The sequence below is a fragment of the Humulus lupulus genome, chromosome 6 (assembly GCF_963169125.1).
Source record: "Humulus lupulus chromosome 6, drHumLupu1.1, whole genome shotgun sequence".
In the NCBI taxonomy this organism is placed as follows: domain Eukaryota; kingdom Viridiplantae; phylum Streptophyta; class Magnoliopsida; order Rosales; family Cannabaceae; genus Humulus; species Humulus lupulus.
Window position 1 is genome coordinate 50,747,072 of NC_084798.1, and position 14,564 is coordinate 50,761,635.

The 14,564-nt window shown below is 33.1% G+C and overlaps 1 protein-coding gene across 1 annotated transcript; it reads left to right on the forward strand.

The window, feature by feature from the left end:
• Positions 1 to 8,001: 8,001 nt before the first annotated feature.
• On the forward strand, positions 8,002 to 9,979 carry LOC133782163 (uncharacterized). Its single transcript, XM_062221371.1, has 2 exons — positions 8,002 to 8,478; positions 8,763 to 9,979. Exons 1-2 carry the CDS (start codon positions 8,426 to 8,428, stop codon positions 9,163 to 9,165), a joined length of 456 nt encoding a protein of 151 aa, XP_062077355.1. The 5' UTR covers positions 8,002 to 8,425; the 3' UTR covers positions 9,166 to 9,979.
• The last annotated feature ends 4,585 nt before the right edge of the window (positions 9,980 to 14,564 follow it).

Sequence of the window (14,564 nt, forward strand, 5' to 3'; positions counted from 1 at the left end):
CGCGGCGCCTGAAGAACAAAGTCGTGACCCAAGCCCCTAAACCCAGAAAAACTACCATTTTTAAACATTTCTCCTCAAGCCTAACCTCACATTCACACCCCAAACCAACAGCCAAACCTGGATTTAAGCCTATAATTCCCATCCTTTTGTTCTAAACATTATATCTAGCTCATAATCGATCCTTACTCCCATTCAACACTCAAATTCAACCAAAACCCAAAATTTACATAAGTTCTAAACTCCACAATAACTCAGCAAAATTCAGCAGATTAGGATTGGAACACTTACCTGAATTGATGGTCTAAACTCCTCGACAACCCTTGATTGACATTAGTTTTGCTTTTCCTCAGCTTGAACCAGCCCAAAATCCAGCTTAATCTTAAGTTCTCCTTCAGCTTTCCTTCTTAGTTCTAGAGAGATGGAAGAAGAACATTTTGAGACTTTTGGGACTTCTAGTGTATTCTGATACATTCCCAAGTCTTCTTTATGTATATCCTTAACCCATAAAAGACCATTTTCCCCTTTAAGTTTATTCAACCCTCTAATGGTTTCTAAGGGTAAAACAGTCATTTTCCCCTGGTTCCCACTAATTCTTCAAGTGTTCCTACTATTAACCAATTAATCACATCACGTCCAATTAATTACCAAATACTTATTCATTACTCAATAAATCCCAAAATATCCCTAGGCTCCCTCGAGCCGGGTATTAAATCTCACTGTGACTACTTCGTTAATACGCTCACTAGGACCGTCTCGAGCCATTTACTGGAAATATATCCACATAATAATGTGGTCTCAACCATTTATCACATATAATCACATTTATGCCCTCAAGGGGCCAAAATTATAGATATGCCCTTATGAACGATAAAGGACCCACATGCATATTTAATACTCATAAACATGTATATTATATACTCACATAATCATATTAATCATGCATGCCACATAGTCATGCATTTAACCAATTAAACATACGTATAAGCCAATTATGCCCTCCGAGCACGCTAATCAAGGCACTAAGTCCTTTTAGCAATTTTGGGTTGTTACACCTTAGTATCTCATTTGTTGTGTCGCGTTCACAACGCTAACAACACTCTTTTCTCTTTGTTGTGTCGCGTACATAACGCTAACAACACTCTATTCTCTTTGTTGTGTCGAGTACATATCGCCAACAAAACTTTGTTACTATCATAAAACATCTCAACAAAATATCATAACAACTTATCTCAAGATTTCAGTTTAACTTTCATACATCCATGACAAAACTCATAGAAGTCTAGCTAACTTCCTTACCTCAAGTCCAAGCAATATTAAGTGCGGGACAACTTCACAACGAGCCTAGAACAACAATCAAACAATTGTCTTAATATCATGTAAAACACACATGAACTCGTCAAGCAAATCCTATGTGTGCATGGGTCATGCACACGTGGCACCTATCTCATACAAGTTGCATATCTTTCTAAACAATAGCATATTCCATACATCAAAACATACTTGCAAGCCTCACATAGAATCACAAAAACAATGTCATTTTACTCATTAATCATTAATGATTTTCAATCAAGGACATTAGACTTACTCAAATAACATATAATTATGCGTAAAAATGCACTTGCATGTTACATGCATTCGTGAGATCATTCTCTAAAACTCCTGCAAAGTTGGATCTATCATGCTCTTTATTTCTTTACAAATTTACAAAAATTCAGGAAGTGTTTTTAAACTTTAGAAAATTAATTTCCCATTAACTTCCTAGCATGCTTGCTTCCATTTTGTCATCATAAAACAATTCCATAAACATGCATTAATTAAGACTAAATTTTAAAATCCCATTCAAACTCATAACAATTCATGGCTCAAATTGATAAAGGCGTAAACTTGTCTATAAATCAATAATTCATTTTGGAAACCAAATTTTAAAATAATCATTCTACTTTTAATCATGCTTTCAAATTTTACAAAAAAATAAATAATAAGTAACAACATTTCTTTCTAAATTAAAAATAAAATGTGATATATTTTTAATTCTCTCTTGAATACTTAACCACATAAAATCATGTTATTTATAATAAATCAAAATTTGTTACACAAATTTATAGCTCATTCATATACTATCTTCATGGCACAAAATTACTATTACATTTATATGTTTGGTATTCTCATAAATTTTAAAACAAAATCAGCATGTAACTCACTTGATTACCTTTATCTTTTAAGAATACAAATTCACATAACATGATAGATTTTTCTTAAAGAAATGTGAGAATAAAATATGTAAAACTAATCTTCTTCATCTATAGCATATATAATGAAATCATGGCATAAAACTTATTTTTATTTTACTCATGCTTGCTAAATAAACATATTAACAATAAAATTCAGCAAGTAACATGGAATCATAAAATTACTAATAACACTTCACAATACTGCAACAATACATGGATAAGTCTAACATGCCTCATAGCATCTTATGCAATACCCTAAATATCCTTAAATCTCATTTACAGATTTAAAAACAACATCACATTACATACAATAGTCTAGGCCCAAACTAGCATAGTGGAGTAACAAAACATACCACAAATTTAACATGTTTTTTACTTAATAAATCAAGATAAAGATAATGAAACCAAAAAACACTAAAACCATTTTTCATACCTGAAATTCCGTTTTTAGTAATTACCAAATTAATTAAACCATGTGAATTAATTAAAGTGCGGAATGGTAATTAACTGTTTACACAGATAACAGTTCTATCGGGATAGAACCCAAACTTGTCACGACAGAAACTGAACACAATAAAAAAACAGTGCAAAACAATAAAGAACACAACGAATTTTTACAAGGTTCAGAAACCCTTTCGGATAACCTACTCCTTGGGGCCACGCCCAGAGAATAAAACCAATTAATAAAGAATCACAAGTACAAAAATATTGACTTAAACAAAACAAGACTCCCTCTTGAGATTTGCCGCAACTTTGTTGTACTTCTCTTCACTAATCTGATTTTGATTGAAACGCTCAACCACTTGAACTCCCTTCAATGGCCAGCGAGTGCTTGCATCCTCCCGACGCAAGGCTTGTAAAAATATTCTCCTGAAGACTATAAACGTTGTGTTCAAATTACAATGTGTATTCACTCATGAACATGGTATAAACTCACCACTAAAAACTAAACACACATATTACTACAAGATCACGTGAATACTTATGATCTTGAATACAAAGAGGAACTCTCACAAATATTACAATAATGCTCACAAATAATGCACCAAAGAGTTCACTTTTCTCACTGCCTTTAGAGCCCTATTTATAGTGTCCTTTTTCGTGCTCATAAAGGCTGAGAAAAAATTCTTCTAATAAAGGCAAGAATCATAGAAGATATTCTTGATTGATGAAGAGTTGCCTTTTTTAGAAGATGCTGATCCGACAGATACGATATTGGTGGGGACAGCTCAGACCTGTGTCGAATAAAAAACAAGCTAAAAAAGGAAACAACAATTAATGATATTAAGGAACCAGTTTCCTGTTTGTAATTCTTGATATGCACGAAAATATATAAGCAAATAAACCATAAACAACTTTGGGTAAGTACCGAATATTTGCAATATAAATCTTCCCTTTATAAACAAAATGGGACAATATAAGCTAAATAAGGAAGCTCACAATTATCCAAATTTCACAAAATGGGAAAGTGGATTTCCGAAAATTATAATAAAGGGAAACAAACAATTCCGAAAATTATAATAAAGGGAAACAACTAATTCCGAAAATTATAATAACGGGAAACAACCAATTTATCTTTTAAGAAAAAGATATTTCTATAAAAATGTCAATTATAGGATTTACAATACCCTTGGTCGAATTATGTATACACTATATTAACAAAATAAATCCCAAAATTTATCATGCCTTTCATTCATCACATAAAAAGAGAACTAATGAAAATAAAACAACAATTAGAATCCATTTTTTTCTTTATTGGTCGAAATCCCTAGCATAGCAACACTCTCCAATTTTAACAAAATTTCAAGATCCAAACCTAGCATGTTCCTAATACCAAAACTTGCTTCATAAAACATAGAATCAAGGCATCAAAATTAATTTAAACCAACAACACAAAATTAATATATCAAAATCAAAACATATCTTTCAAAAAGAGATTGAACCGTAATATGTTTGTCATTCAAATTATCAAACCATACATAAAATCATAGCATAAAACAAGAGATGAATCAACATAAGACTATTACATTCTTCCTATAGATCTCATATCCTTATTGCCATTTCAAAATCACCAACATTTAACAATATCAATACGAACATATATGTTATAAACTCACATTTTCTTTTCCAAAATAATAACAGACTCAATCATCTTCAAAGTCAATTGTACCAAGTTCAAAACACAATCTTTATTCAAAAAGAAAATCAAACCACATTCTAGCATGCTTTTCTATGAAAATTCACCAATAAAAAAAAGAAATAAACAACAAACTTTCCATTACCTCTTGATGGTGCAGAACAACACTTATCACTATGGTTAAGCCTTTTGACACCACAACAACCTATGCTCAATCAAAAACCCAAAATATATATCTTAGAATTAAGTAGAGAATAATAGGTTATGGAATTCATAGAATTTTCGAAAAACCCTCTCTTCCTCTATTCCTTATTCCCTTCTTTCTCTTCTCTTTCCCTATAGGGTTGGCAACCACAACTATGAAATGATGAGCAAAATGTTCTCTAGGGTCCTAAGGTCACTAATACAAATATAGGCCTTCTCCACACTTTTTTTTTCAACCTTAAATAAAAAGTGCATAGAAAATGTCTCAAATATCATAATATCATTCTTCTCTACGTTTTTTTCAAAGTCATGAATGTGGCTTTTATGTATTAAGATACATTTACGATCTTGTAAATGCGCCAAATCTGGCAGAAGTTCTCAAGAAGAAAGTATGTTATCTTATATAGCTTTTTTGTTTAAGAAAAATTATATATAGTTATCTAATCTATATTTACTTGTCAGTTTTGTAGTGGTTTGACAAAAAGATATTCAGTGTCAAGGATGACCAACTTCCACTACAAAGGGACTGGTTAGCAAGATTAATGCTATTTATTTATCAAGTCAAATTTTTCTTTTGTGTAACTTGATTCACATGTTCTTAATTTTTCTTATGTATATATGCCAAATTACTTATGTATATATAAATGACATCTTTTAATTAGTAATAATATATGAATATTTTTTTAATTTTAATTTATATACATTTTGTTTATTTAGATAATAATTTATAAAATTTAGTTATATAATAATAACATTAAATATGGTATTGTATATTAAAAAATTTAAATATAATTTGGTATTGAATACAATATTATTAATATAATTCTATTGGTATTAAAAATAATTATTTAATCTTATATATATGAAAAAAAATTATATTAAAAAAAAGGTTTAACTACGGTTTTTTTTTTTTAAAAAAATCTTACTTTTCTCTACTATTTTTTCGTGGTATTTTATATGCGGTCGATTACACTGCGGTTCTCATTACTTCCAAAACCCGCAGTGTATTAAGGAAAAAAACTCCGGAGAAAGCCTAATTTTGCAGTAGTGGGTTCTATATATAGTGTTTACTAGGTTTTCTAAAATAATAAAAAAAATTAATTTCTTATTAATTTATTTAATTCCAAAAACTAATTAATTAAATAAATACATTTTGATCTATCCAAAATGGCAGATGCAAATGTCAATTCCCCCTTTCGTTCCTTGGCTTTCCACACTAATAAGGAAAGTGCAATTTTTGTAGTTCTAAGGTCATATCACTTTGAGACTCAATTTTGACCATGATATCTTGCAAATTATAGAATGGTTCCTACTATAAAGTTGTATTTTATTGAATTAGTTTTCCAACGATATTGAGTTTGTATAAATCAGACATCTACAACTCAAATTAAAGCTAATTTACTGATGGTGGATCCAGAGTTATGGGTAATCTAAAAATGGCAACTCTTTTCCTTGCTCACCACTTCTCTCTCTCTTCTCCTCTTGTTTTGTTTCCTCTTCTCTATGGGAACGCATGCATCTCTAGAACCTTCTCCCTTTATGATAGTGTTGGAACCCAAAAAATGCCACGTTGGGCCTAAGGCCAAATTCGTTGTATGACGTTGGGCCCGAAGCTTTTTAGCCAATCTAATTAATCATTTCTTTTGAAAAAACCTAATATGGTGCATTTAAGTAAGTAGTTATTTAAACGAATACAAAGTCCGCTTCTGCGCGGAAGTGAAAGTAAGCCCTTCCAACAAAAGTGGAAGGGAATTCTAATTTCTTTTTTGATATAATCTTTAAAGATTAGGAAAGTTAGAGGCGGGAGAGATGGTTATTCAACGACCAATCACATTTCTCCACCTAATCCTTAACTCTCCTCTCAATTGCTATAAATAGCCAATGTTGAAAACAACAAAGGCAACTCTTATTTTTCTGTAATGTTACTCTACTTATATAAACACTCAACTGACTTAGGCATCAGAGGGTTTTCTTACACGTAACCCCAGGTGGTTTGATTCACTTTGAAGATTCAAGATTCAAATCGGAGGAGGGATAGTTAAAGCCATCGGAAAAGAAAGATCAATTTCTAGAAAATTCCCAAGAAAATCTTCAACATTAACAATTGGTGTCATCTGTTGGAACGAATATCATCAAAGAGTTAAAGAAACACTAAGTGACCGTGTGACTTGAAGAGGAACGAAAATCTATGGCTCCAAAAAATAATGTCTCGACATTGACTAACACGTCTGATGTTAACGAACAATTGGATCGAATGTGAAAACTCATGGAGGCATCACATCAACATTTTGAGGAAGAGATCAATGTACTGTAAGATGCTCAAGAAAAGTTGGAGGCCGAATTGGTAAATCTTCGTAAAGAAAACGCCGATCTGAAGAACAAAATCCATCCACCAGTAATTGAGCCAACACCCATCCAGTTTCTTGGAAACAACGACGATGATCTTCATATCAACACACTGCCCAATGGTCCCGCCAATTGAGAACACAATTACCAAGGGGCGCCACCTGTTCGACAAAATGAGACTTATGTTCCTGCAAACCAAGACCATCGCCAACCAGCTCCCCAATCTCAACGTTAAGATCATGATACCATCCGTCATCAAGCTAGAAAAAGCGACCATGCGAGAAATGAGACCGAAGATGGCTTCAAGATTCATGGTCAATGTAAAGATTCTGCACCGCAAGAAAACCCACTCCGAGAAGGATGTAAAGAGGAAATGATGAAGGAGGTCTTGATAAAATTTTCGGAAGGAAGATCCTCTTTTCAACATGATGAAATTTTCAGAAGGAAATTCATTCTTTCATCATGTTCTAGTCCAATATAATCTATATTGTATATGGTACCTCTATCTTTCTGTGTTGCTACACTTAACAAGGATAAACTACTCTGTCTTAAAAAGAAAATAAATTTTACTCATAATCTTTATTAAATAAAGCTCCCACTTTATTTAGCGATTATGGAAAAATTTTATATTATTATCTTGAATTAAATCTTCTTGTATATTTATATATCATTATACATATACTTAATTCAAGACCACATCAATAATATTGGATCTTCATGATAAATGACATGTATAATTAAATACAAATATGAGTGCAAAATATTAACTTTATTTAATTAACAGTAATCGTTCATATAGAAATACGCTTTAAGGGCACAAATCCCAGCATAAACTAGGTGCTCCAACGGTGTTAATCGTTCTAAGTTGTTGAAGAAGTCGATTCGAAGGGACTTGATTTGTTGTAGTCGTAATTATACTTTAGTGGAGAAGGCTCAGACTAGATGTAGCCCACTTTATGGGTACCATAACTCTTTGGTGTGATCTTTTCTTGATTCTTGTTGTATTTTGTGTGTTTGCTTGGTGTTTGAGAAAAGTTTTGTGTGCGTGCTTAGAGATTCTCTTGTTGTGATTGTAGAGACATTTTTGCAAGTCTTGGTATCATGGAGCTTACCACAATAGTAAGCTAAGATTGTCTAATTTTGTTGGCAAAATAAATGCAACTATCCACAACCTAAGGCACATGGAGATGCATGATGATTTTCACAATAATTGTTAATAGTTAGTTGTTTGATATAACAATATTTAGGTAATTATTACTGTTTAGTCAAGTTTGTATTATTTTCAGTTATTTAGTTCAATTTTTGTTATTTTTCTTTTTTCTTATATTCTTCTTTCAATCTATAAATAAAAGGATAATCCCAAGCATAAATTGATTTGGTTTATGCACTTTCATTTTCCATTCTCTGATTTAACTTTCTTGGTATAAGAGCCATTGCCCTAATTGTATCCTCTGTATTTCTTTTCCAAACCCTATTTTTTCTTTTTTTCTTCTGTCATTATCCATCCATGGCGGACCCAACTACAGAACCTGATTCTGCCTCCTCCATTCCAATCTCATCGTAAGTTCTCCCTCCTCTCACTGTAGCATCTTTGGTCAATCCTTTTGCCTAAGCCCTTAACCCTGTTCACCCTATTAAGCTTGATCATACAAATTTTCTTCTCTGTTGGACACAAATGGAGAATGTTATTTTAGCGAATGGCATAGAATATTTCATAGATGGTACAAATCCATCTCCCTCTCAATTTCTTCCTGACTCAACTACTATGAACCCATATTTTGTTTCTTGGAGGCACAAACATAAGTTAATTTTGAGTTTGCTATTCTCCTCTTTGAACCCAAAAGCCATGGCACAAATCGTTGGCCACACCACCTCTGCCAGTGCCTGGAATGCTCTTCTTTGTTCTTTTTCAGGGGCTTCACAAGCACGAATCCTCCAGCTCCGCCTACAACTTCAAACGACAAAGAAAGGTTCCATGAATATATCATGAAGGTTAACAAACTTGTTGTTGCTAATGAACACGTGTCTAACAAAGATCATATTCTGTATCTGTTAGCCGGTCTTGGACTCAAATATAACTCATTTGGTATGTCTTTAACAACAAATACTAATCCCATTACCATTGATGATATTACTAGCATGTTATTGTCTCATGAACTCATATTGGAAAATCAACATTTGAAGGAACCACATATTGTTTCTGCCAATATTGCTGCAAGAACTCAAAATTTCACTAGAAATTTTTGACACCCTACTAATAATCGTAGCACTGGATACTACAGTGGCTTCTCTCACTCGTCTCAAAACATATTACTGTCTAATAGGTACAGTGGAGAACCTAGAGCTTCATGTCAATTATGTGGAAAACAGGGTCACTTAGCCTATCAATGCTTTTGTCTCTTTGACCCTAATTTTCAAGGTCCACAACCTCGTCAAGGTCCTCAAGCCATGATAGCAACTCATTCACAACCTCAAGATGAACCATGAATTCTCGATTCCGGTGCAACACATAACTTCAGCAATCAGTTGGACAATCTTGATGTTTCAACTCTTTACAGCAGTGATGACAAAGGGACTGTTGGTAATAGTTGCAATATCCCTATTATTCATTCTTGTTCTTGTTCTTTATTTCATAAAAACTCTACTTTCTCTCTTAATAATGTTTTCCATGTTCCTTCTATGAAATTTAACCTTATTAGTCTTTCTAAATTTACCTTAGATAATAATGTCAGTGTTGACTTTTTTGCTAACTATTTTCTTGTGAAAGACCTTCAATCGAGGAAGCTCCTTCATCAAGGGACTCTTCATCATAGTATATATACTCTTCAAGCTACTAAATCTCATCTTGCATGTTCCTTTAACTATCATGCATCTTCATTGCTGAACAATACCTCAACTATTTCTGCTTTTTTCTGCTCACTGTAATAACAATAAAACTGTGCTTTTTGACATTTGGCATACCCATTTAGGTCATGCTCCTTCGAATAATGTTTCTAGAGTTGTAAGCTCTTGTAATATAACACGTACAAGAAATATATTTGTTATTTGTTCTTCTTGTTAATTTGGTAAAAGTCACAAATTGTCATTTCCTATTTCCTATTCTAGAACAACCAATCATCTTTATTTAAATTATTCAGACTTATGGGTCCTAGTGCTAACTTATCAACTGATGGTAATAGATATTATATTCTTTTTGTTGATGATTACTCTAGATTTTCATGGTTATCCCTTACAACTGAAAAGTCAAGCTCTATCTACATTCCAAACATTTAAGAAACTTGTTGAAAATCAATTCTCCACTACTATCAAAAGTTTCCAAAGTACTGAAGGAGGGGAATACATATCTTTTATTCCTTTTCTTCAAAAAATTGTATTAAAATAAGAAAATATTGTCCTCATACGCCGACACAAAATGGTCGAGTTGAACGCAAACATAGATGAATTGTTGAATCTGTTCTTTCTATGCTTGCTCACTCAAAACTCCCACTAAAATACTGATTATATGCATTTAGGTCAGTTGTTTATACTATAAATAGACTTCCATATTCAATTTTAGGCTTCAAATCTCCATATCAAGTGTTGTATGATAGGTCTCCTGTTTACTCTCTTTTTAGAACTTTTGGATGTCTATGTTACCTTTATCTCCGACCATGTAAAAAGCATAATATTGAATTTCGATCTGTTTCTTGTGTGTTCTTAGGGTACAGTAATTTACATAAGGTTTATATTTGTTTAAATCCAACTTTTAATAGAGTGTATGTGAGCACCATGTTGTGTTTGAGGAAACAATATTTCCTTACAAAAATGTACTGTCATCAACTTCTTATGATACACATACATCCACTTCTGTTACTAATTCTATTTTATCTGACATAAGCACCACTAAAATTGCTCCTCCTCAGTCTACTGTATAACATATGATGCCATTGTAAGTAAAGCCCCAGCTCCTTCTGCAAGCACTACTCAAGACTCTGCTCAACAAAAACATGTTTGCCCATTTTGTTAGCATGATTTAGGTCCACTATCATATTTTCGTCGATGGGAAGTTCATCAAAAGTTAGGAAATATTCATCTGTCTCAAACTCAATACATAAAAAATCTCCTTAAAAAAGTGGACCTATTTGACACAAAACCAGCTCCTATACCTGGTGCTTTAAGAGTTTTAGACTCTCAATATGATGGTCAACCCCTTGAGGATCCAACAATATATAGATCTATTGTTGGTGCTCTACAATATGCTACTCTCACTAGACCTGAAATCATCTTTGTAGTGAATCATGCATGTCAATTAATGCACAAACCATCAACTACACATTGGAACTCTTTATCTTCGTGGCAAACTACAACAAGGTTTCTTCTTCACTCCTGCTACTAACCTCCACTTAATTTCTTACACAGATGCCGATTGGGCAGCCAATCTTGATGACATGCGAAGTACAGGTGGGTACGGTGTTTACCTTGGATCAAATTTCATATCTTGGTGTACCTCAAAGAAAAAAGCGATCTCAAGAAGAAGTAAAAAAATCTAAATATAGGGCCTTAACAAATGTGGCAGCTGAATTTTCCTAGATAAGAACTTTGTTCAAAGAAATTCAACTAAGCCTTACTTCTATTCCAATCATTTTTTGCAATAATATTAGCACAACAAACCTGACTAGTAAACGAATATTTCATGCTCGAACCAAGCACATCAAGATTGATTTCCATTTTTTCATAGATATGCTTCTCCACAAAGCTGTCAAAGTCCAATATGTCTCCACAATTGATCTAGTAGTTGATATTTTCACAAAACATTTGGATGCTACTCAATTCAGTACACTACGCAACAAGCTCAAAGTGGTCTCAGGACCATTTGGCTTGAGGGGAATATCAATAGTTAGTTGTTTGATATAATAGAATTTAGTTAATTATTATTGTTTAGTTAAGTTTGTATTATTTTCAGTTAGTTAGTTCAGTTTTTAGTTAGTTTTCATTTTTCTTGTATTCTTCTTGCAGTCTATAAATAAAAGGATAATCCCAAGCATAGATTGATTCAACTTATGCACTTTCATTTTCCATTCTCTGATTTAACTTTCTTTAATAAGCACACTTCACCTCAAATTCCAGAAAAATGTCTTAAGGTAGTACCACCAAGTATATGTAATGAACTATTCTAGGAATATGTTTGACAAATGTTTCGAACATATCACATATGCCTTGTTGTATTAGGTCAAAAAATTATCTTCATATTGTAGTTTTAAATTAATAAGATTTGTGAGGGGACATAGACGTTACAAAGTTAGTTTGTATGAATTAAATATTGTAGATGTTTGTGTTTCGAGATTGGGGAATACCATGTTGTCATATTTTTGGTGTTATGAAGAATGAAAATACATATTGCAAAACTGATAATAGCAGGGAAAAGGCAGAGATGCAAAAGAGGAAGAGAAATTGTGTAAAAGTTTAGCTTAATATTTTAGAATGAGTACTGTTCGTTCCTTTATAGTTTGTACAAGAATATTCTAGAAAACAACTTTACACTGAAAAATACAATCGTAACTGAATTGACAAAAAGAATATTGAGGCAACAAATACTATTCAGAAGCAAAACGTAAAAAGAATGAAATGTTATAACCGAATGAATGGACCACAATTGACACATGTACACATAGCTATATGGTTGAGATATTTTATTTTCTAACATCCCCTCTCAAACTAAGTGGGGTTTCTACCACACAAAGTTTGTCACTAAGAAAATAAAACATGTCTTGAGTAAGGCTCTTTGTAAGGCAGTCAACCACATGATCAATTGAGGGAATATATCTAATTTCTAATTTCTTCTACAGTACCTTGTCACGAACAAAATGTAGAACTGGCACACTGGATTTGATGCAAGCGCACTAGCTCCCATGTTGTCACACCATGTTACAGGCATGCTACTCATTGGAAACTCAAACTCTTTCAGCAATGATTGAATCCAAGATATTTTTGCAGCGACATGAGCTAAAGCTCTATACTCCGACTCAGTAGTTGATCGAGATACAACTTCTTGTTTCTTAGAGGACCATGAGACGAAGGTATCTCACAAATGAATGCAGTATCCATCAACACTCTTCCTATCATATGGGCAACAAGCCCAATCAGCATCTGAAAACCCTATTAGATTTAGTCTTTCAGTGTACTTGATATGCAAGGCATGGTACACTGTACCCTTTAGGTACTTGAGTACACGTTTTGTGGCATTCCAGTGAGTTGTTGTCAGAGCTTGAAGGAACTGGCTGAGGTTATTAACAGTAAAACTCAGGTCTGGTCTTGTGTTAGTTAGATACTACAGCACTCCAATAATGCTTCTATAGGATGTCAGATTTACTAGAAGTTCACCATCATTTTTAGACAAAGTTTTCCAAGCTCTCATTGGTGTAGGACATGGCTTTAGGTGTTGCATTCCAATCTGAGAGAGAAGTTCCTTAATGTACTAGGCTTCATTGAGATATAGTCCTGTATCTGTTAGAGAATATATTTTTATACTCAATGGAATTATGGAAAAACCAAAATACAACTCTATGCAAAAATACAATAGACAAGATAATATTGATTAAAGAAATATTACAACTCAATTGCTCAAAATACAAGTAACTAGAAATATGTAGAAGAAGAAGATTACAAATTCAAAACAATAATAATACAAATAAATAAGATCAACAAGATCAACAGAATGAAAATGAAACCAATAAAAAGAACAAACTCTCACACAACCAGTGTAGAGTAGTGGGGATCACCAACTTGAACAAGGTTCAAAACATTTGTCCAAAAGCTTATTTCCCCCTATTCTCTAAGCACTAAGGGATCCCTCTAGGAAATAGCTCTCTGGAATTATCAAGCCTCTATGGTGTATTATCCAGCCAAGTGCTTTGTGGATGGAAAATGGTGTGTGTTACAAGTGAGCATTAGGCCCCTATTTATAGAGTTTGAGATACCCCTTTGAATTTCAAATTCCACCATCCCCATGGCTATTACCAATGTTTAATTGTATGTTTATGGAATTAAAATGGAGATTTGTGAGTTATTTGGGATTTTAGAACCGTTCAATTTGGAAAAAACTAAAAAATCATATAGGCTGTCAGCCTCACTGGCTGCGGCTAGGACTTTTCAGCGGTTGTGGCCACTGGCTTCTGTCCCCCAGGCCATGACCAGGGAAAGACAGTGGTCGCGGCCACAGCCTAGTTTCAGCACAAAAATTGTCATTTTCCAAATCATTCCAAAACGTCCCAAATCCTTTCCCACATGATTTTGTAACCTCCAAACACCTATTGGTTGTTAAAAACATGTCTCCAACAGCCATATTTCTTTATGGTTTTATGAAATCCAATCTCAAATGTGTAACATATAATATACACATTATTGGGTAATATTTGGGAGTTACAAATTTGTAACTGATTTTGTAACTCCAAAATATGTCACATTTGGTGTATTGCCCCGAATTCTTCGATGTGGTTTAATGGCGGGATTAGTAGGCCAGGAGGGCCATACTTGTTTAATTATGTTATTAATTGATAATATGCATGTATATGTGAATTATATTATAATATGATGTTATATGCATGCATGTGGGTCCACATTTGAATATTATGATATTTTGGTAATTTGGTCGTTTAGGGTATAATTGT